The sequence below is a fragment of the Camelus ferus genome, chromosome 25 (genome assembly GCF_009834535.1).
Source record: "Camelus ferus isolate YT-003-E chromosome 25, BCGSAC_Cfer_1.0, whole genome shotgun sequence".
Taxonomy (NCBI): Eukaryota; Metazoa; Chordata; class Mammalia; order Artiodactyla; family Camelidae; genus Camelus; species Camelus ferus.
Window position 1 is genome coordinate 27,925,524 of NC_045720.1, and position 24,028 is coordinate 27,949,551.

At 34.7% G+C, this 24,028-nt stretch overlaps 1 protein-coding gene across 25 annotated transcripts in view; it reads right to left on the reverse strand.

Moving 5' to 3' along the window:
• RIMS2 (regulating synaptic membrane exocytosis 2) overlaps positions 1–24,028 on the reverse strand; it is a 489,839-nt gene that overhangs the window by 338,521 nt on the left and 127,290 nt on the right. For 6 of the 25 annotated variants that reach the window (XM_032468067.1, XM_032468070.1, XM_032468064.1 and 3 more), the window contains exon 1: positions 176–297. The exons of 16 other annotated variants lie outside the window; for them this stretch is intronic. In XM_032468067.1, the coding sequence (XP_032323958.1) occupies positions 176–297 (122 nt within the window). Of the gene's footprint in view, positions 1–175; positions 1,382–24,028 lie in introns of those variants that run through there. 3 more of the 25 variants (XM_032468084.1, XM_006189066.3, XM_014562921.2) reach the window with 3 other exon arrangements.

Here is a 24,028-nt window from a genome sequence, read left to right on the forward strand (position 1 = left end):
GCTTATTTGTCTTCTTAAAATCAATTAAGAATACTACATAAAATTTGGTATTTATGATAAAAAAAGACAACACCCTTATAATACTAATTTCAATACAGAACAATTTTACAGATATGTAAGATTATTATTCTGCAAATATCAATACTAAAAGAAAATATAGTTTAGCTTTACTCACCTTACATTGTTCAGCGTTTGTCCAAAAAGCTCATTTTGTAAAATATTTGGTGGGGATGAAAAAACCCCATGAAAATGAGATAAAACAGAATTGCAGACCTGGCGCAATGTCTCAAATTGCATTTTCTTTCTTTTTTTTTTTTTTTTTTTTCCTCTCTTATTTTTCCTTACCACCTGTCTTTAAAGTCATCTATTTGCAGGCACCATCAAATAAAAACATGCCAATCAAGTTCCATATTTCTCCTGAGCTCTGTAAAAACTGTGCTTAAACGAGCAGAGGTTGATAGTTAATTGTACAGTCATTATTCTTCTAATTCAGTCGTAGAAGATTCAGTACCCGTGCGGCTTTCGGCTTTCTCCTGACTGTAGCAAGAATTCTAAACAGCAGCAAGCTTTTTGGGCATTCCCAGCTGAAGTGTGAAGCTGAGCTGCTTTCATGTACTCTACTCATATTTCTCTAAGCCTATTAAAAACACGCAATGAATAGATGCTGTCGTCAGGAGTTTCAGCACATCTGGCTGCCAGCAATAAAATCTCACAAGTAATAAAAATGGGACAAGGTATCTTCTCAATGTTACCACTGGGTAAGAGGGAGAGAAATTATACGTTTCCCAACCCTTTTCTCCTTGCCTGAAAAATGAAAAACTCCAGCAACAGAGTATATAGTTCTCTTCAGTGTACAGGCTGCTGCATAGGACCAGAAGACTCAAAAAAATAAGTGATACATCCTTCTTTTGATATCATGAAGCAGTCAAAGTGTGACAGACAATAGGGCTTTCACTGCCTGCATTTGTAATGTCATGCTGCTAAAGAGACATCTGGGAAACATGTACTTAGTTGTCTTAATCTCTTATTTAATTTTAAAATGTCTTCATTTATTTATTTTTAAAGAAAAGTGAGTCATGTTCAGTCTGGGCCCTTTCTAAAGGCCGTGCATAGTGACTACATGATTATTTATGTAATGTTAGGAAAAAGTCATACCTTATCAATTAAAATTCACTTGAACAACACACATAAAATATGAACGTTACCACAAATTAAAAAACCACAACTAAAGCCAGGGAGGCTTTTTCAACTATTATTAATTTATTCCAATAACAGTTGTCATAGCATTTCTCAGGTGGACACTTTCTAAAGGCGCCAAGGGTTTTAGAGTACCCCAGATCATCATCCATTCTCAACAACTAATTCTGGTTTAGATAAAATGTTAGGATATTCTATGTCCAGGGACACCCATCTTTCTACAAAAGATGCTCTAAAAGTAGTATGTAAATCAGATTTTAAAAATTAACTCACTTATGGAGATGACTAATATATTTATTGATCTTTAATTGCTCCTAAATCAAGACAGTTCTTAACAGACCCCTTTTAGCCGTTCTTCTCTCAACTTTTAGCCCTAACCCTCTCATATCCCCTCCTTCCACACACACACCACTATCAATAAATAGTCACTTAAATATACTAAAAAATTTTCTTAGAACTGGTGAATTTTTTTGACATGAATGTCACAAAATAACAACACAAAAGAAAGATGTAAAAATATAAACTTTTAAATGATACAAAGTAAACATGCAATAATATAAACCTTTAAACAACTGATTTCTTTCTTTTATAAACTATGATCGTCAATTACGGCTTTGTCCTCAACTAAGAGCACTCCTATTTTGCTTATTATTTATTATTTTAGATTTTTAAAGGTACACATTAATCTATGTATGAAACATACATATACACATAATAATCATAAAGTATTTTGGGTTTATAAAGTACTTCTAAATTAATTTTTTTAATATCCAGAAAACATTGTGAGTAAGTGCTATTGTTTTATAGATAAAAAGAAATTGAGGTATTAAGGGATTAAAGGTCACATAGCTTGTAAAAGATATGGTATTTGAAAAAAGGTCTTTGCTTTGGACTTCATTTCACAGGCTCCTTCCCTATCATTCTATCTTCTGCATATGTGCACACGTGGGCACCATACGCACACACAAACATGCACATCTATTTGTAGATAGATCCGTCTCTACGGATGAATAGGAAAACTACCTGCCAGTGATCCAATCAAGTATACTTCAGTGGAGCAAACATCTCAGATCTTTTAATTCACAAGTAACTTTCAATGGGTTTCTTCCATTTAACTCAAACAGAAGCAAACTGAGGTACTTCAAATTTTTGAGCCTCTGTTTACAAGCTGATTTTCATATCTATGAAAGGTCAATTTCTATTAAGTGGAAACATATATTTTTACATTTTTAAGTATTTCCTCATGCTATGCAAAATGTAATGCTAAGTCTAATCTGCATTATTCATATATTGTTCATCATGTTCCTAACTCTAGACATTAAATAATATAATATATATATATATATTCCCTCTTGTGGGTGGATTCAATTTTCTAAATAATCAAAAGCCATTTTAAAGCAAGTCTATTAAATAAGAAGGTGATTACACTGCAAAACACTCTCTGTGGTTAAAAAAAAGTTTCTTTCGTGTTTCAAAGTTGGATCTGAAGGCAAGGTCACAGGAAGAGTTTCAAAAATGGTCTAAGCAATAGACACACTATTGGAATGAGCCTTAAAGTGGCGCCTTCGAAGTAAACAATATAGCAACGCCTTCCTCAGAGCCTTCTTTTCCAGCTGTCACAATACAACACACACTATTGGTCGGCTTTCTCCCGGTTCCCTCCATATCCCAGAAGAGATTTCGTCCACTTTTCCACCCCATTATCACCTCTCCTGCTCCTACTCATCTGTAGGGGCTCAAATGCCACTTTCTCAAGACGACTTTCTTTGACCTGGATTAGGTCCCCTCTTATGCACTCTCACTGTACCCTGTACTTTTTCTTCACAGCATTTGATAAAAATATAGCTATATATTTACTTGAAAAAAATGTTTATGTCTTTCACCCTCAGTTTCATGAGATTAAGGCCCACACTTGTTTTGTCTACCACAGTGCCTAGTAGAAAGTAATCATATCTCATAACTAGGATAGGAGACTGCTCAGGGCTTAATTCAGTTCTTGGTTTCCGTGTTTGTTTTAGCCTACCACATCATGTTATAAGGTTCATAAATATAAGAAGAACCAATAATTATAATCAAACATTGTACTTTGAATGGACTTTGTAATTTGTAATAAATATCCTAAATATTATAAAGAACGTCTATAGCTCTTAGTTGTTTTAAATTTTCTATATATGGAAGGCTCACAAGTAACATAGATATCAGAGGCTTAGATGAAGACAGAAAGAACATGGCATTTGGAGTCAAACGGCCTAGATTTAAGTACTGACTCCAACCCTAACTAGCCATAAAAACTTCAGGATGTTTACTTTATATATCTGAGTTATGGTTTCTTCAAATGTAAAATAAGCTACATCACTTACTTCATATGGTAATTATTATATTAAAACATGTAATGTATATATAAATGTATTTATAAACTCTAAAGTACATTGTACTTGGACGTAACTTCACTATGACCTATCTAAGGAATCAAATTACTGGAACCAAGATTCTAACAATAATGTTAAGTATCTTTTATTTATCATAATTATTCACGCAAAAATATTTTTAGAATTTCTTTGTGCAAGGTTCTATACCTCTGTTTGCTAGATGCTGAAGGGATGCAATGTTTTTATGCTTACCCCTTTCTGAGAAAATCAGATAAATTCAGAATGTCCTTCAAGTAAGGTCAGCTCCAGACTTACACTGGGGCCTGCAGAGAGCATTAACTCTCACAAATGGTGTGGCTGGTAGTAACTGTTTCTCTACTATGGCCATTCCATTAGAATCTTTAGTTCTTCACTGGAAATGACAATGCTAACTAGAGTTCCCACAGAAGATGGTAAGAAACTTAAGCAGCAAAGGCAATTTCATTAAAAATGATAGCTAAAAAGTCAAACTTTTTAGCTTGAAAACTTGAAAAAGTTCAACCTAAAAGTTATCAAAAATCTCAAGTAAAAATGATAACAATTTATTTTGCCTTCTAAATTGGCAAAGTATTGGCCAGAAGGTCAGAGAATGGGCACTCTTAAACCATACTTATTGGCGGGAGTGCACACTGGTAGAACCTTTCTGAGAAATATTTAGTAATATGTAGCAAAAACCTTTAAAATGTTCAAACTCTGAGAGAGCACTAGGAGAATTAACACTAAAATGTCGATATTGATTATCTCTGGCTGAAAACGTTACAAAATCTTTTCTCCTTTATACTTTTTGGTACACTATCCACTAGAACAGCCCAAAATTTAATCTACATAATGCAATGTGGAGAAGTCTACAATTACAATGAAATCATTAACTGTAATATATTAAGTATGATGTTAGCCCATAAACTTTTGCTTAGCAATGCTCAAGTAAATCAAATACTAGATTATTAGTTTTCACAGGATTGGCTATACCCATTAGCAATGGTATCTGTCCTCTTCTTTATCAATAAGCCCCTAAATTTCTCTAATAATCCAAATCGTTTAACTAGTAGTATGAAACCTCCAAATGAGGTGCGAAAACAAAACTTGGCACTAACTTCTTCACATCATCCTCAAAAACATTTGAAATATTAAGTCTTAAAGTTGTTTAAGAATCTTGGTTTGCAAATGCCTAGTGGCTATAAGCTAAATATCTTAGGAAATTTAATACAAACTCAAAAATTTAATGAAAGAATAAAAACTAGGGAATTACATTCCTCTAAATTAATAACAACACAAGTGTCTTACTTAAGGAACATTCATTCATGGCATATTTAAATTTTACAGTTTTAAAGATGTCGGGTTTATTTTGAATTTTTAAGAGCACCAAAGTGTTTCTATTAAAATGCTCTACACATGCAAACATCCAAACTTTGCTAGTCATTAAGTGAAACCATATGTTATATAATATATATAATCCATAACAAAAAAATCCCTGAAATGCTAAAGGAATTTTTCATTTTAAAATATAGATCTGTAGTTCTATCTACATAATTAAAACAACTGCACTATCTCTTCTATTGCATTATTCTTGTTCCATTGACTTCCTGAAGCATCTCATAAAAATCTAAGGCTTATAAGAAAGAAGGTCCAGAGAACAAAGTGTATTCATATGTTTTGCAAATTAAAGTCTTGCGTTGTAAATATGTCCCTGAGGCAAGACCATAAAACCATTCACCTCAGGAATAACAAATAAGCAAAGAAATAAAAGGCAGATGATGAAAGTTCTAACAAAAGGAGAGGAAAGACATGCAATAAATGTAAATTGGCCTGTGCTCCAACTTAGAATGGACCATACAGTACATCAGGGACGAAAGAGAGGAAGAACAGCCCAGATCTAAATAAGTACACTACAAATCTAAAGATTTCAGATCAAAATGGAAAGCAGCTTAGTTCAAAATACCTACAGCAGTTTTCATAATAAGTTTTTTGAAAGTGTTGGTCCTCAGCTGTTTTTCGATGTACAAAAAAATTCTGTAGTATTTTCTGGGGCTTTAACTCTGTATCTATCTCCCTGGCTTTGACCATTGCTGCAGAAGAGACTCAACAGTTTCTACCATCTTATTCAGAAAGGAAAGGAGAAACACAGTAAAAGCCTCCACAAATGTATAAAACTCCACCATCATTATCATCTCCCTGCCTCCTCTTTCAGGGCCAGATATATGAGGGCTAATCGCACTGTGCTTTGAATCAAGCTGCATTATCAAGTATTACAGGGTTGCTTCAGTAGTCCAGTGCCAGAGCAGCTCTTACCAGAGCAGTCCACATACCTACAAGCTGGCAGCAGCAGGAATATCTTTCCTATCGGATTCAGGAGTCAGGCTGTAGAGAACCAATCCTAGATTTAAACTCCAGAAGGAAAATATCCAGAGTGATTATCTGCTCTGACACCTAGAGATTTTATCTGTTAGAGGAAAGAGAACCAAGATCTCTGAAAACACAATCTGGTAAATCCCTTCAGTGTTAGAAATGCTAGTTCCGAGTATATATCCCTTGATAATCATCAAGAGAACAACTGGAAGCAATACTACAATTTCAGGGAGCTGTACCCATATGAATAAGCTCCAACTCTATCTCTAACAACTACACTGACTGGGAGCCACAGTAGAAGGAATGTTTATAGCCTTGAGACTCCAAGCACTCAACCTAAGTTTGCAAACTGCCTCCACAAGGCATTGCTGATACTTAGTAAATTCCAAGTATCCACAGATTCTTCAGGAAAGAAGCACTGACTGCACATTGTCATTGTATGAACATTAAAAATGATAGTCATTGACACAACTATAAATGTGTTTTAGCAAAATATGGGAAGAAATGATACTATGCAATAATACTGGCTTCCAAGAGTTCCCATCCACAATTTCCTTCTCTCATGCAATTTATTTCTACTCATTACATCATGAGCAAGTGGGGAGTACAGACATCATAAATACACCAAAATATTATCTCACCACATGTGGATGCAAGGAGATAGATTAGAAAGCTGATACAGTAGTCAAAGCAAGATATTAGCTGGCTTGGATTAAAATGATCACAGTAAAATGGAGACAGAGAAAGACTAAAAAGGGAGATGTTGAATCAAAGGACACAATGACTGATTTGCCACAGGGGTGGGAGGTGGTGTATGAAGGTCATGAGACCTTCAAAGGTCAAAAATGACTCTCAGATTTCTAAGCAGACAGTCTTAAAATTTGCTGAGAAAGAGAATGCCAAAGGAGGAGCAGACTGAGGGAAAAGGAAGGGGAAGATGATGAGTTGTTGAATTTAAAGAGCACGTAAGATAGCTAGAAAGACAGATACGTAAGCAACTGGATGTGTCACTCTGGGGTTCAGAAAAGAGTTCTCAGCTGAAGATATAAATTCAGGAAGCATCAGCATGTTAGTAATGATTTCCACCAAGCGAGTAGATGAGATCACCCAGAAAGTTCAAAAGGGAAAAGAAAAAAAGGTCTAAGACAGTGCACCAGGGAACTAAGCTCCACGTCGTCATCAGATAAAGCAGCAGCTTAATGAAGAGGAGAAGCCACAGAGGAAGGAGGAAATCAGGAGAGTGGGGTGGCCTCTAAGCCAATAAAAGACAATGTTTTAAGAAGAATGGTATGGTCAACTCTGTATTATATATTCTGTCATCTGGAATTTGAAGATTTGCCATTTGTGACCATGTGCTTCAAAACAATTCTACTGAAAACCACTCATTTACCGGAAGTCTCTCACTCTACAGGACCCAGACCTAACCTATGGAAATGGATTGGGAGCAGACATCCTTTAAGCCCCTCATAAAACCCCTTTCCTCCCTTGGTGAAAGATAAGCAAAGAAAATTTAGTCTTGGTTCAGCCGAAGCAGGAGACCTTATGCAAATAAATGCAAATCCACATGTATTTTGATACAATTCTACCAACTAAAAAGTCCAGCTAGACATGCCTGGCCCTTAGAAACAGACAGAGATCAAGATTAGTCAGAGAACCCAGAGCTGCTTACGAATGAAGGTGATGAAGCACCGAATTTGAAAGTAGAACAAAAAGGCAAGTATAATGTAAATAAGACCTATTTTAGCAATTTTCGATCTAGCTTCCCTTTTTCCTACTAGTTCCTTCCTATAGTAGTTTATTCATTATTGATTTTATTTTAGAAGACTCATGGTTTTAATGATATTTGTAATGATAAATGATAATTTATCATTACATAAATAATAAAACATTTATTTTATGTGTGAGTCAAGTCACCACTGATTTGATTACTGTATTATTTCCTATCCTAAAAGAAGCTCGCTTAATCCCATATTCCCTTCTAGGTACTTTCCCATTTTAATGGCCCTCTTCACAGCAAAATTTTTTGAAGTTGTCTGTAGTTGCTATATTTACCTCCTCATTTCACATTATCTTCTCAGTCTGTAACAATAGAGTTTCCATCTCTAATATCCATTGAGAGTGCTCTCACCAGTAACTTCCTTGTTGCCAAGTTCAAAGATAATTCTCTTTTCTTAACACAACTTCCCTCTAACTTTTGACACTGCTGCTATGCTGTACACGGCTCGTAAACAACCTTCACACTTTGTTTCTGAGACATATTCTCCTGATTTTCCTCTTGCTCAGTGTCTTTTGCTGGCTCTGACTCCTCTTCTTGATCTTTAGATGTTGGTAATGTCCAAGGCTCTACTGTGGCTATGTTGTAGGTCTCTTCTGATCTTTAATCTGCATGCTCTTCCTAAATGACTTAGATCCCATGGCTTTTCTATGTTATACCTTTGCTCTTATCTTTCCCTAGAACTTCAAACTCATGTCCTAGAACTCCAGACTCATATGTCCGTCAACTTGACATTCCTAAATAGAAGTCAAAGGGTCATCTCAAACATAATGGGGGCCAAACATAATTCCTCACTTTTTCCTATCTTGAAACAACACCATGGCTTGTCTAGGCGTTATCCTTGATCTCGCTCTCTCTCACACTCCACCACATATATTCTATTCAATCTATCAATAGTAGGTTCTGTCAATTCAATCTTCAAAACAGAACACAAACTCATCAACACTTCCATCTTGTTTCTATAATTCTAGTTCAAGCCACCACCTCCTCTCCTAGACTACTTCAACAGCCTCCTAACTATTCTCTGCATCATTCTTGTCCCCTACAAACCATTCTTCACATCACATAATGATCATACGAAAACATAAATAATATCATGTTACTTCCAAGTTTAAACCCTACAATGATACTGTATCACATTTAAAATAGAATCCTGAACTCCCTCGTTTTACAGAAAGAAAGATGCATTTTTTTCATCCAAGTGGTTGGTGACAAAGTTAGAATGAGCATCCACATATTACAGTCCAGTGCTCTGTAAAGTACCACCATGTCTTCGTCATTCAGAAACTCCTCATGGATGCTCTTATTTCAAATGTAAGCTAGTTTTACAGTTTATCAGTGTTCCCAGAATGTGAAAAGAAAGGATCTGAAAACACACACACAAAAAAAGAACAATGTAGGCCTTGAACGTAAACATAACTCACAAATCTGACATTTTGCGTGATAATAAAACACAAAGATGCACTGAAGCACTAGATCCAAATATACTTAGGCAGAAGGGTGAAATATTGCAATAAAAAAACAACTTTTCATAATCCTCCCCACATACATGACTCTAATTCTTATTAAGCAAAGTCACCCAGAAGAACTAGGTTTCTTACCACTTTCCAGGCAGGGATTTTAAGTCAACCTCAAAACTTTCAACCATGTCAAATAATTTATATATAAATAAATTTCAGATATATACTACAGAAGTGAAAAGGCTATTTTACAACACAACAATTTTGAGTCCATATATTCTATAGTCTTGCAGCCCTGTTTGTATGAAAAAAATATAAACTTTTTCTGGGAGATGTAACTAAAATTTGTCAATACTGCTTTATCAACACAAATCAATTCTCACACAGAGAAAAGGAAGACTAAAGTAGATTTAAAGATCTGATAAATAGAAAACTCAATAAGAATTTGAAAATATTACTGAGAAAAAATAAGTTGAGAACTAATATCTAAGAAATAGACAAACAAAAAAATGCTCAGGAGGAAATATAATAAAAGAAAGAAGAATTGAAAAGAAAAAAATGGAAGGGGGCTGAATCAGTAGAGAGGGGGAGGTCACCCTTAAGTTTAATTTTCCAGTTCAAGCACTGTGTAATTAGGTAAGCACAGTGAGAGCTGTTCCACCAATAACCTTCAAACCAACCTTGAAAGACCTTCCCAGACAAGAGCTCCAAATCATACGTCAAAACTTCCAACTGTGTCAAACAATACAAACAAGCATCTCTCGGGTATATATCACAGAAATAAAAATAGGTGATTATAGGAAATAACAATTTTGATTCTCTACATGATTTTTCGTACAGTTTAGGTTATCTTATATAATCTTGTCTATATACAATTAAATACTCTACTGGTGATGAAGCAGGAGACTACTAAAAATTCAATCTCTAACCTAGCAGTTTTCAAAAGTATAGTCCACTGACCTCTGATGGGTTCCCAAGACTCTTAAGGAGAATCTGCAGGGTCAAACTCTATTCATAATAATATAATAAAATGTTATTTGCCTCTTGGACTTCATTCTCTCATGGATGTACAGCAGAGTTTTTCAGAGGCTACATTTTGTGTGACATCTCAAGATAATAAGTACACAAGGAAATAAAAGAACCTAGCCATCTTCCACCAAATTAGACATTAAAGGGATTTGCAAAAATAAAAAATAATGCCAATTTTCTCACTAAATTTTTCTTTTTGAAATATTAGTTTTTATTTAAATTTTTATTTAAAATATTAAAATATTTGTTTTCTGCTACAACAGGCATCACCACAATCTTGGTGGTGGCTTAACAAAACATTTATTATCTTACAGTTTCTATAGGTCAGGAGTTCAAGCAAGGTTTAACAGGTGGAAGCAAGGTGTTAGCCAGCCATGTTTCTTTCTGAAGCTCAGGGTCTGTTTCCAAGCTCACATGATTGTTGGCAGAATTCAGTTTCTTGTGGCTCTAAGAATGAGGTCCATTTTCTTGCTAGCTGTCAGCCAAGGGATGCTCTTAGCTCCTACATACTCCTCCACAGATCCCTGCCAAGTGACCCCTTCGAAGACCTTTCACAACATGGTGGCTTACTTCTTGAAAGCCAGCAGAAGAATCTCTTACTTCAGTGTAAGACATAGTCTCACATAATGTAACGTAATCACAGAAGTGACAATTCTATTATCTTTGCCATACTCTATTAGCTAGAAGCAAGTCACAAGTTTCATCCATTCCCAAAGGATGGGTAAAATTCATTACAGGTCAACTCAGAATTCTGTCTACTCCATATGGCTACTTAACATGCAATGGGTTTATTATTATTTTTAAATTAATTAACAAAGATATATTTTAAATTTTTTCTCAGTTTTTATTTCTAATGTGAGAAATATCAATAAAGATATTCCATATAAACAAAAGCTCTTTGGGGAGGGTATAGCTTAGCTGGTAGAGTGCATGTTTATCATGCAGGAGGTCCTGGGTTCAATCCCCACTATCTCCTCAAAGAGTAAATAAATAAATAAATCTAATTACCACCCCACCCCCCAAAATCAAACCAAAACAAAACAAAAGCTCTTTGAGATCTTCAATCATTTTTAAGATTGGTAAGAGATCCTAAGACCAAAACTTTGAGAACCACTGCTCTAATCTAAGCTGCCTCTTATAATAGACACATAATAAAAGACAAGAAAATTTACTTTCTGCAAGCAGTATTTCTATTTTAAAACAAATAAGCAGTAGTCATGCTCCTAATATAAAATAAAATTTTAAATTGCAGAAGTGATTCAAGTTATTCACCTTTCCATTTTCATTCAGCTTGAAAATTTGAACCATAATCACTTATTTTTATAAATGTTTAAATATTCCCCATCCAATCCCACACTTTTCAGTTTCAGGGAATCGCAGGAGCAATCTTCTTGAGTAGGTAAAAATAGGTAGGCCCTACGTATAACTAACTAGAACAGGAATTGTTTGAGTGAAATGCAGGAAGGCAGAAAATATGAACGTTTCGGTGTAAATGAGTATAAAAGAATTCAAGCACTCCACCATGATGCTGACTACTCTTATTCATACTATTATGGATTGATAAATTTAGATGCCTGAATCTTTGAACAATTACAGATATCAAATAGGAAAATGGATCTTTATCTTTATTTAAAGCTTTGACTCCAACTCCCTATTTCTTAACTCTAGTGAGGCATGCTAGACTTTATATGCGCCTTAGGACAAATCTAATGGCTGGCTCCTTAGTCTCACCCTTCTTCCCCTTTGATCTGCCCAAGGGTACTTTGCGACTGTTTTATCTCAGGTCTATCTTATCACATCAGCTATAAGAGATGAAAATATATAGTGAAAAAATGGAAGTAGGCATTTACCTCAAAGCAGGTTCATTGATTACCACTTTAGGCACTTTATTAAAAGATCTAAAAAACACTTCTGCACTCAGCAACCCTCATTCTTGCCCACCTCAATATGGCAGCCCACTTTTGAACCCCCTATCTATTATATCCATGACCAATATCAGAACAGATTCACTTGATGTCTATGAGGAGAGCCAAAAAGGGGAGAGGCTGTGAGAGCCCTGAGAAGTAAATATGTAACATTAATCTTGCCATAAGAGCCACACTAGCAGCAATATACTCTCATAGTTCACTGTGCAGACTCACACTTCTACTGCCAACATAGCTGTTTAAAAAAACTATGAAAAGGGATTATTATGAACATTTATGCTAATATTAATTTAAAATTTTTAAAATTTATTCAATTTTATGTATTTAATGTATGAATGACTTGAGACATCTAAGATACACATTATTGTTGGAATAAAGAAAAGTCTCAAAAATGGTCATTTTGGTGTTAACCAATCATTTTCTCATAACAGCTCAGAAAAAAATGCTGCTGGCTAACAAAACCACCACCATTGGCTAACAAATTACCCCATCTTAATGTCTTTCTGGCTTTCCTTTCCTTCTAACTTTACTACTAAAGCACTATCCTTGATATAATTATTGAAACCAAAATACAACTATATTTTACAAGTGAATAAAAGGCACTCAAAAGAAACTTGTTTAAAATGAATCTATAGATACTTTCAAGAAATAGTAAGTAATAAGTAGAGTCTGATTAGAATGGATACTGGCTTATAATATTTGAAGTATGACTGAAAAGCTCCTGCTTCAAAAGAGACTAATATAGTCAAGTCATACTCGAAAGGAAGGAGTAATAACTTCCCTAGACTTCAAATAAGAACAAAACAAGAAAACAGAAAAAGAAAAGGCAAAACTTCTATAAGGGAAAGTAATTATGATTGAGTGTCACTACACAAAAAGTAAAGTCACCAAATCCAGCCACAGACACAAAGGAGTGGTCACTGAAATTAGCCCAAAGATACCAGCAGATATAAAGGTGAGCTGAAATTGGAATAAAACACAGTTCTAAGGAACAGACCAGTATGGAACACGGAAAAGTTAAATTGGAATGGAGTATCCTATCAAAATGTCTTAATTCTGTCTACAGTATTTTAAAAGAAGATAGAATGACTCAAATGATTAGTGAGACAATCCCATAATGAATACAGCTTCCATGGCTTGTAAAACCAAACTGTAAAACTATCCACACGCTCAAGAATAAATAGAACCTGAACAGTTCTATACTTACTGCAGATACTGAATTCATAGTTTTAAAACCTTAGCCACAAGAAAACTCCAGGGTCTTGCGTCAGAGACAAATTCTACCAAACATTTAAAGAAATAATGACAATTCTACACAAACTCTACACAAAGTTCTTTCTATACAAACTTACAGAAAACTGAAGATAGAAAAGCACTTCTTAACTCATCTTATGAGGCCAGTGTTCCCCTGATACCAAAACCAAGAACACAACACACCAATAAACTTCATGAATATAATTAAAAATTCTCTAACAAAATATCAGTAAATCAAGCCAGCAATATATAAATAGAATAATAATCATTATGACCAAACGGAGTATTCCAGGAATGCAAGGTTGGTACAACATTTGAAAACAATCAGTGTTATTTCATTCTACAAACAGGCCAAAGAAGAAAAATCATATTATTATCTCACAGAGGCAAGAAAAAAGCAACTGACAAAATTCCACAGCCATTCATAATTTTTTAAAAATTCTTAGTAAACTAGTAATAGAATTTCCTCAACTCCATAAAGGACATCTATGAAATACCTACAATTAACAACACATTTGATTGTGAAAAACTCAAAACATTCACCTTAAGACTGACAATAAGACAAAGATGTCATTCTGACCCCCTCTATTTAATATTATAGTGAAGGCACTAGCCAAATGGTACAAAAGATGGAAATAAATGGCTTCAAATTGAAAAGTAAGAAATAAAGCTGTTTTTTTCACAGGTGACATAATCATCCATGTAAAAAATGTCAAAGAATGTTTTAAAAAATACAGTGTGGTACTGTCATAGGATAGATAAACAGACCAATAGGACAGAATAGAGAACTCAAAAATATTCCAACTATATTTAGGAACACTTTAGAAACAGAAGAGGCACCAAAAACCAGTGGTGTACGAATGGATTGCATAATATCTGCCACTGAGAACACTGACTCATTATATGGGGAAAATAAACTTGAATTCATACTTCACCATATCCACAAGTGAACTCCAGGTTAATTAAAGATGTATATGAGAAAGGTAGAACTAAAAGCTAATAGTAGAAAGTGTAAAAAAAAAAGTGTATTTATAGGGTATCAAATGAGTGAGGTCTTACTTTTTTATTGTGACCAGAAGATGAGAAACTATAAGTTTTTTTTTTTAAGTAGTACATTTTACTACATCAAGATAAGAATTCTCGAGAGAGGGGATAGCTCAAGTGGTAGAGAGCATGTTAAGCATGCATGAGGTCCTGGGTTCCATCCCCAGTACCTTCTCCAAAAATAAATAAATAAACGTAACCCCCCCTCAAAAAAATAACAACAAAGTAAAAAAAAAAAAAAAAAAAAGGAATGTCTGTTCAACAAAGATACCATAGACAAAAATGATGGGAAGCAAATTTTTTTCAAATGGATCAATGATATAAATAAATAATTCATAGTAATGTCAATGCAAAAGTCTGAATAGTATTAAATATTAGTAATGATATGGGGAATCACAAACCTTCAAGCACTGCAGGTAGAAGTAGGGGCAGAACCATTCTTGAGAACAGAACCAGAAAATAAAATATACATACCCTATGTCTCATTAATTCTACATCTAGATATACACACTGCAGAGAAAGTCTAGCATAGGTCCATAAGGAGACTTATTACAAGGATGGTCACTGATTCATCGTAGTAATAAGGAGTTTTCACATAGCCTAGATTGTCCATCACTAATAGAATGTCAAATGAAAGATGGCAGATTCACACTGGGGAATATGTATCAGTTTTCTATTGCTGCCATAACAAATTACCACAAATATAGTAGTTTAAAACAACACCGGTTTATTGTCTTACAGTTCTGTAGGTCAGAAGTCTGGTAGATGATGCCTCACTGGTCTGAAATCAAGCTGCTGGCTGAGCTCCTTTTTGGAAGCTCTAGAAAAGAATCCATTTTTGCTCATTCGGGTTGTTAGCAGAATTCAGTTTTTCAGGCACAGTGCATCTTCTACTGTCTTGTATTTCTCCATATAAACTAGTGTTATAAGTAAAACATATACTCAATGAATATTTTAGGCTAAGTAACTGAAGTGGTATTTGCTACAATATAGTTCCATGGGGAACTTTCCATAAGTCTAAACACAATGCAGTGTTTTCATTAAGTATCACACAGAAACCCTCCAAGGAGAATCAGGAGCTCATGTAATTCATCCTCCACAAGAGTACACTTTTGAGAGTGAAATAGGTGCTCATTTCTCTCTCTCTCTCTCTTTTTTTTATTGAAGTATAGTCAGTTTACAATGTTGCGTCAATTTCTGGTGTACAACATAATGTTTCACTCATACATATACATTCATATATTTCTTTTCATATTCCTTTTCATTATTGTTGGCTCCCGACTGTAGGAACCAAGGAACGAGACTTGGGCCAGAACGGTAAACAAGTTATAAAAAGCTGCAGACTCAGAGGTGAGAAGCCTGGTTAGCCAAGGACGGGTAAGATCCCCAGAGGGGGGCAACCTAAGACAGGCACAGCCACCTGAGTCCAAGAAGAATGTTGTAAAGCAGCCGTTTCTCATACACTCCGCCCTGATAAGCTGTAAGGCTCACTGGTGCCAACACGAACGTGATTTACCAAAACATAAAGGGTCTTCTGACCTTGAGCCAGATGCTGCCTGTTAACCATTTCCCTTGTCATTCTTCTTTGCTATATAAGACTGTACAACTTAATAAAGCTTCAGAGTAGCCATCAGCTCTCTCTGCATATGGTGTGTATGTGTACATGGTATCGTGACAATTGTAAGTTACAAGATATTCATTACAAGATATTGAATATAGTTCCCTGTGCTATACAGTATAAACTTGTTATTTATCTATTTTATATATAGTAGTTAGTACCTGCACATATCCAACTCCCAATTTATCCCTTCCAACCTCTGCTTTCCGTCAGTAATCATAAGTTTGTTTTCTATGTCTGTGAGTCTTTTTCTGTTTTATAAATAAGTTCATTTGTCTTTTTTTTAAGATTCTACATATAAGTATATCATATGGTATTTTTCTTTCTCTTTCTGCCTTACTTCACTTAGAATAACGATCTCCAAGTCCATCCATGTTGCTGCAAATGGCATTATTTTATTCTTCTTTATGGCTGAGTAGTATTTCAACTTCTTTATTCAGTTATCTTTTGAGAGACATTTAGGTTGCTTCCATGTCTTGGCTATTGTAAATAGTGCTGCTATGAACACTAGGGTGCATGTATCATTTTAAATTAGAGTTCCCCCCAGATATGTGACCAGAACTGGGATTGCTGGATCAAAGGGGTAAGTCTATTTTTAGTTTTTTTCTGGAATCTCCATACTGTTTTCCATAATGGCTGCACTAAACTACATTCCTACCAACAGTGTAGAAAAGTTCCCTTTTCTCCACACTCTCTTCAGCATTTATCATTTGTGGACTTCTTAGTGGTGGCTATTCTAACTGGTGTGAGGTGGTACCATGTTGTAGTTTTCATTTGCATTTCTCTGATAATAGCAATATTGAGCACTTTTCATGTGCCCATTGGTCACTTGTATGTCTTCATTGCAAAATTGCTTATTTAGGTTTTCTGCCCATTTTTGGATTGGGTTGTTTGGCTGTTTGTTAATAAGCTGTATGAGCTGTTTGTATATTCTGAAAATTAAGCCCTTGTCAGTTGCATCTTTGCAAATATATTCTCCCATTCCACAGGCTGGTTATCTTTTGTTTTGATTATAGTTTCCTTTGCTATGCAAAACCTTGTAAGTTTAATTAGGTCCCATTTGTTTATTTATTTATTTTTTATTCCTATTGCCTGGGTAGACTGCCCTGGAAGAACACTGCCAAGATTTATGTCAGAGAATGTTTTGCCTGTGTTTTCTTCTAGGAAGTTTATAGTGTCTTGTCTTACGTTTAAGCCTTTGAGCTATGAAATGGGTGCTGTTAATAATTATGGTGTAACAAAAAGTGTAAGTGAGGACAGGCCCTGGCAAACTGGGACGTAGGTCACCCTACTCAAAAACAGACTGAAGAACATGGAAAACAGCAATACACTAAATCAAATTCTTTAAAGTGAAGCTAAAATGTGACAGGTCAAAGCAAACAGACATAGAATTTCTTTTAAAATAAGTTAAAACACTTAAAATTCCCCGTCACCACTGCAGGTATCTAAGAAACAACAGACTTCTAGAGATTGATCTTTCATGTAACAACTAGTAGTTAGTCCTCTTATTTAGGTTAATGTATTTTTACAAAGACATTACCAAAAGAAAAAAAAAATGAGTCTAAGAGACAGAGAAAAATACAGTACTGGATTCCGTAAGTAAATATAATTTTTGTAAACACAGGATAATTGTAACAGGTAAAAGGGATGGAAAAGATAACTACTTGTCTTTTCAGTGATTCAGTTTATTTCACTTCATTCCAATTCAATTAATATTCGATGAGTGCCTATTTCTAGAACCTAAACTAGGCATATATGGACACAAAGATATAAAAGAAAGTATGTGCTTAAGTTGTTCAAAATTTACTAAGAGGGAAAGAAACACTGACAACAAGTGCACTGAAGGTCAGACAGTAGTAAGTGCTAAAACATATAAATATAAATAAATTATAGATTATATATATATGTGTGTCTGCATATATGTGTGTGGTGTATATGTATACACACATATGTAAAGGTACCCTTTAAAAGCAAAAAATACAATTCTTACTGAAAAAAATAACAGAAGGCTTCATGTAAGCAGGGACCCCCTTACCTAAGGATCTTGGCACTTGCTATTTCTCTGCCTGGAGTGTTCTTCCCCCAGAAGGGGATTAGAAAATAATACCTAAGTATCTTAACTTGGGCAGCAGGCTGATTGATGATGCAACCAGCAGGGCTCAGGAACGACAAAGAAGCTGCTGCTTTGGGAGGGAACAGACACTGAGATTCAGAACCCTTTGATTTTGAAGTATCTGTGGAACAAAAGGTAAGACTGTATAACCTTCAACATTTACTTCTTCACTCCCTCAAATCTGAACTCAATATTAAGAATTTCCCTAACCTTTAATTAAACATTGTTAACTGCTCCCCTCAAAATCCCCTTTCCTCCTCCCGGGATGATCTTTCTCGGTAGCACTTGTCGCCAGGCGCTGGGAGGTGCCAGCTACAGGTTGTGCCACTCACATCTAGGTGAATGGCGCCCTCTGGTGTCCTGCTCTGCACAGCCTGTGAAGTCGAACAGGTATTGCTATCCAATGTCCTAGTTATTTTTTATGCCTTTGTCTTCCCCAGTTGAAAAGCGATCTCTGTGACAGACTTTGTCTATTTTATTCATTGCTATACCTTCAGCACCTAGAGATCTGTTTCTCACACAATCAACACTCAGTAAATATTTGTTGCATAAGCCCAGCGAGAACAGAATAATCTAGATAAGAGGAATAGCATAAGCAAATACTTAAAAATTTAAGAATGGAAGATTTTTTTAAAATTCATCAGTCATCTGCTGTGGCTAGACTGTCAGTTGTATGGGGGGAGGGAAAAGTGGTGAGAGATGAGGTCAGAAAGACAGATGATGGCCTCAAAAAGTAGAATGACAGGATTTTGAGTCAGAAAACCTGTTTCAGTTGAATTCTACCTCTCATTTTGAAATCTTGAGAAATCATTTCAGTATAAAAAGGGGTCTCTTAAACCCCAACTTACATCATTATGGTAAGTAAAATTTAATGGCTTAAATTTTTTCACAGAGCCTAGAACACAGTAGGTATTCAATAAATGTTAGTTTCCCTTAGAAAACTAAGGATTTGAACTTTAAGTACAAAATGGGAAGGCATCAAAAGTGAGCAAATGAATGACTTCATCATATCTATACTTAAAAAGCACAATTTTGGAAACGAGAATATGTAGAAAAGCAAATAAATTTAGAAGCAGGAAGCCAGAAAGAAAGCAAGACACAGTTTATGCCTAAACAGGGCAGTGACAATATCCTTATTTGAAAGGAAGGGTTGAATATCAGAGACGTAATAGAGATGGAACTGACCAAAAACTTTATAAATATTCACTGACTATGAAAATTAAGATGAAGAGGATTAGAAAATAATACCTAAGATCTTAACTTGGGCAGCAGGCTGACTGGTGGTGCAGCCGGCAGGGCTCAGGAATGACACAGAAGCTGCTACTTTGGGAGGGAACGGACACTTACATGCAGAACCCTTTGATATTGAAGTATTTGTAGAACAAAAGCTTAAGACTGAATAACCTGCAGTTGAAAATACAAGTCTGGCACATGAAGACCTCAGAACTAGAGACAAACATTTTGGGAATAAATATCATATTCCAATATGAAAGTCAATGATACATACACAAGAAGTCCTGTATCTCACAATCTCAAGTGCCAGCTTAATCCAGTTATTAGTCTATAACCGTCTCTGTAACTAGTTCAGGTAGAATAATCACAGAATTAAATCGTTTTGCTTATGAGATGTACCTTCGCCATCTAGTGGCAAAAATTATAAATACAGGTTTATTTCTAATCACTCAAAAGCTGAAATGATCCCTTATTTGCAATTTGGCTTATAAATGGCATTTCCAGCAATATATTCCAGGGAAAGGATCTTTCATTCCTCATTTCTATCACAACTGCTATTTTTCTTCTCATTTTTAACTCTGGCCACTATTACATTCAAACAATATAACTGGAAGAAATAATATTGGTAAAACATAACTCTCCAGACTTTCCCACTTCCTCATAATTCACTCATTGCATAATCCAATATATATACCAGGACAGTTGAATAGCTATGAAATTAAGGGTATCATTAAGTTCATATTACAATGTTTCTTGCTTTCATTCACAAACAGTTTGGATTATTTAGAGAATAAAATGGTTTTTTGAAACCAGATATATGCTTTGAACAGGCCGATGAAGCAAACTTCAAATTTCAGTTTTTCACGTGGATATTAATTTGTTCCAGTACCACCTGCTGAGAGTTTCCCCCTTTCTATCCTTTCTCTCTTGAATTGCCTTTGCACCTTTGTCAAAAATTAGTTGTCAATAAATGAGTGGGTCCATCTCCATTTTGTTTCCTTGATCCGTTTGTCTTCCTTTATGCCAATACCATACTGTTTTAATGATTGTAAATTTACAATGTCTTTAAATCAAGTAGTATTAGGCCCCTAACTTAGTTCTTTTAAAAAAGCTGTTTTGGTAATTCTAACATTTCTATACGAATTTTAGACTTTACCTGTACATATGAATCAAACTTGGGAGAAATTACACCTTAACAATATTGACTCTTTCAATCCATGAACACAGTTTATTTCTCCATTTATTCAGAACTTTTTAACTTTTTCATTGGTGTTTCATTGTTTTCAATGTACAGATCCTGTGCTTATTTTGTTAGATTTATACCTTAAGTACTTCCATTTTTTGGTGCTAGTGTAACCACTAATACAACTACAAATACAATTTCTTTAGTACACACAACGCTATTCAAGGTGTTCATTTCTTCTTGAGTGAGGTTTGGAATTTGTCTTTCAAGGAATTTGTCCAGTTCTTCTAACTTGTCGATATTACAGGAATAACATTTTAAAAAATATTTCCTTGTTAGCATTTTAATATCATTAGGCAGGGGTTATGTCATCTCTTCTGTTCAAAATAAAGGTAATTTGCATTGTCTTTCTTCTTTTCCTAGTCTGTCTAGAAGTTTAACAATTTTATTGATCTTCTGAAAGACTCAGCTTTTGGCTTCATTGTTTCCATTTTCTATTTCACTGATTTCTGCTCTCATCATTATTGTTTCTTTACTCTGCTCACTTGGGTTTAATCTGCTTTTCCTTCCTAGGTTTATTAAGGTGAAAGCTGAGATCAATGCTTTGAGAACCCTCTTACTGTCTAACATAGGCGTCTAGTGCTATGAACTCTGCCCTAAGTACTGCTTTAGTGGCATCCCACAAATTCTGATGTTGTGTTTTCATTTTAATGAAAGTTTAAAAGGTTTCTTATGTTCTCTTTTGATTTCTTCTTTGATCCATAGGTCATTTAAAAGTATGTTGTTTAGCTTCCAAATACTAGGGAATTTTCCAGAGGTCTTTTGTTACTGATTTCTAATGTAATTTCATTGCGATCAGAGAACATATTTTTTATTACATGAATTCCTTTCAATTTAATGAGACTTGTGTAAAGGCCAGAATATGGTCTATCTTGGTAACTGTTCTGTGTATCCCTAATAAGAATAAATATTCTGCTGTTGTTCAGGGTATGGTTATATAAATATCAATTAGGTCACGTTGTTTGATACTGTTGTTCAAGTCTACTATGTCATTGATAATTTTCTGCCTATTTGTTCTATCAGTTATTGAGGGAAAGGTATTGATACCTCCAATTATAACTGTGGATTTGTTGATTTCTCCATGTAGCTTTATCAGTTTATCCTTCATGTATTTTGAAACTGTGAATATAGACATATATGCTTCCTTGTCCTCGAGTAGTTTCTTCACATGCATGTGCCAATCATTACTCCACTGAATCCACAGAAGAACCGTCTGCAAATCTCCACAATATCTCACTGTTCAGCTTTCTCCTCTCTGGTGCTCTGTGTAGCAAACTCCAGCTGCCTTGGTTTCCTCAAACTCTCAGAACTGCCCCCTCGGTGCAGGAGGGCCTCTGGGCTCTGCCTGTCTTCCTCCCCCTGCGCGTCACCCTGGAAAGCAGTGTGCCAGGGCAGACACCGGGCTCCCTCCATCTCCCATCTCTCGGGCATTATTCTTTGTTGCCTAATGCCCGATTTCTTAAAACCACTGTTTCAAATACTTGGTTTATTTTTTCAGATATTTCAGGCAGAAGGGTAACTCCAGGCCCTAATACATTTTAATTATTACTTTTACTTTAAAATAATCAAATGGTCACAAAGATACTTGAAAGTTCAAGAGTGACAATGAAGAAATAATAGTTATTACCAAACTGTTAAATACTCATTATGCCAGCTTTACCTTGTTTTAAAACTTTACACTTTAGATCCAAGATAATCGCTTATGTTTTTGTTACTCTCTTGCCGTTACTTAACACCTGGCAGCATTTTTCACCATCTAACAAAATACATTAAGACGTAATTTAGTCATATGACAATTTTTTTGTTTTCCACTCTTGCCTCATTAAAATATCAGACAAAATCACAATGTAATCTCTCAGTACTTTCATCAAAGGTCTTATTTAAGCAGTAAAAGACAGAAATAAGTACTTAAGAATCTGTAATGCCTATAAAATATTGTTTCTTTGTAGCTATGCTTCTCAAAATGCTTTATAGTCCATTAGAAGCAAGTAACTATGTTACTTTTTCCTATCATTTTAAAATTTTGTTTGTTTTTTTGTTTTCCTTTGTAAGGAAGTAAGGAAAACAGAGTTAGAAACATTACATAGTAATATAATTACAAGATCAGTCAAAATGTCCTTTTTGAAGATTTAACCTAATACTCCAAATATATTCAATTTTAAGTATGAATCATGGTGAAATTATCTGAGCCATGTGGTAACAAGTAATGTCCATATTGAAATTCAATAAATATTTGTTGAATAAATGAATTATAATAATGAGCTATTATAATGTGAATGAATGTAATTCTCTACTAATTGAACACAATACTACCAATTATAGGACAAAAAATGGAAGTGAATGCTTCCAAGTTTATATCATGGCAGAGGACCTTAAAATATAACGTAACAGAGAACCTTAGAGCTGAAAGTCTTTTCGAGTTGTTGGAGACTGCCTTTCCTATTTTAGAGATGAGAAAATTGAAACACAGAGGAATGATATACATCAACAAATGATAACAGAAGGAAGATGTGAGAACAGGATCTACATATTCTAACTTCTACTTTTTCTAGCTTTTCCACCATACAAAGTAGCCAAAACATTTCTAACTTTTTAACTTCTCCCAATGTTCTAGGAAGCTCTGAATAAATAAATAGTAAAATTTTACATAAAAGAAAAAAATCAGCTATTTCCTAAATTTCACTGATTTTCAACTATGAAAATTATGAAGCATCCAACTTTTAAATAATTTCAAATGTATAAAACATCAACTAAAAGTATTTAAACAGTTTTACTTTAGTTTTTCTGTAATTTTTAAAACAAAAAATATAGCCTTAAAAACGGTTATTTCCCCCAGCCTCCTCTAGATACCATCTTAGATCTCATAAACACAGTGTTTTCACAACCCTCTTCCACCCCAAGGCCTCTTTGTAAAACAATTATTTGTAATATCCCCTTTACTACCCTGCAAATGAAATCCAGGTAAAAATGTGCTAATAATTGACATAATTTTCAAGACATATATATTTCTAACTCTATAATACATGGAAAAGAAGTAACTGATTAATAAAAAATAAAATATATTTAACTAAATAAATGCTCAGGCACAACAACCCAAGATGTCATAATAAAGGAGTAAGACACAGCTACATGAATGTAGTCAACCTGTGACCCACTCAATAAATGTGTCAGAACAGTATACTCAAACGTGAAATGACGCTGCCTCTAAGAAGCACAAAGTTTCACTAAGTGTTATGTGCCTTAGTGACAGAGCTACAGAAGACAATGGCTACTGAGCTATTAAAAGGCACTTGTATTTCCCTCCCTTATATATCTTTAGATGACTTTGTGCTTTCCTTCTGTCTCCACTAGCAGTATTGGCATCACTTGAGAGCTCATTAGAAA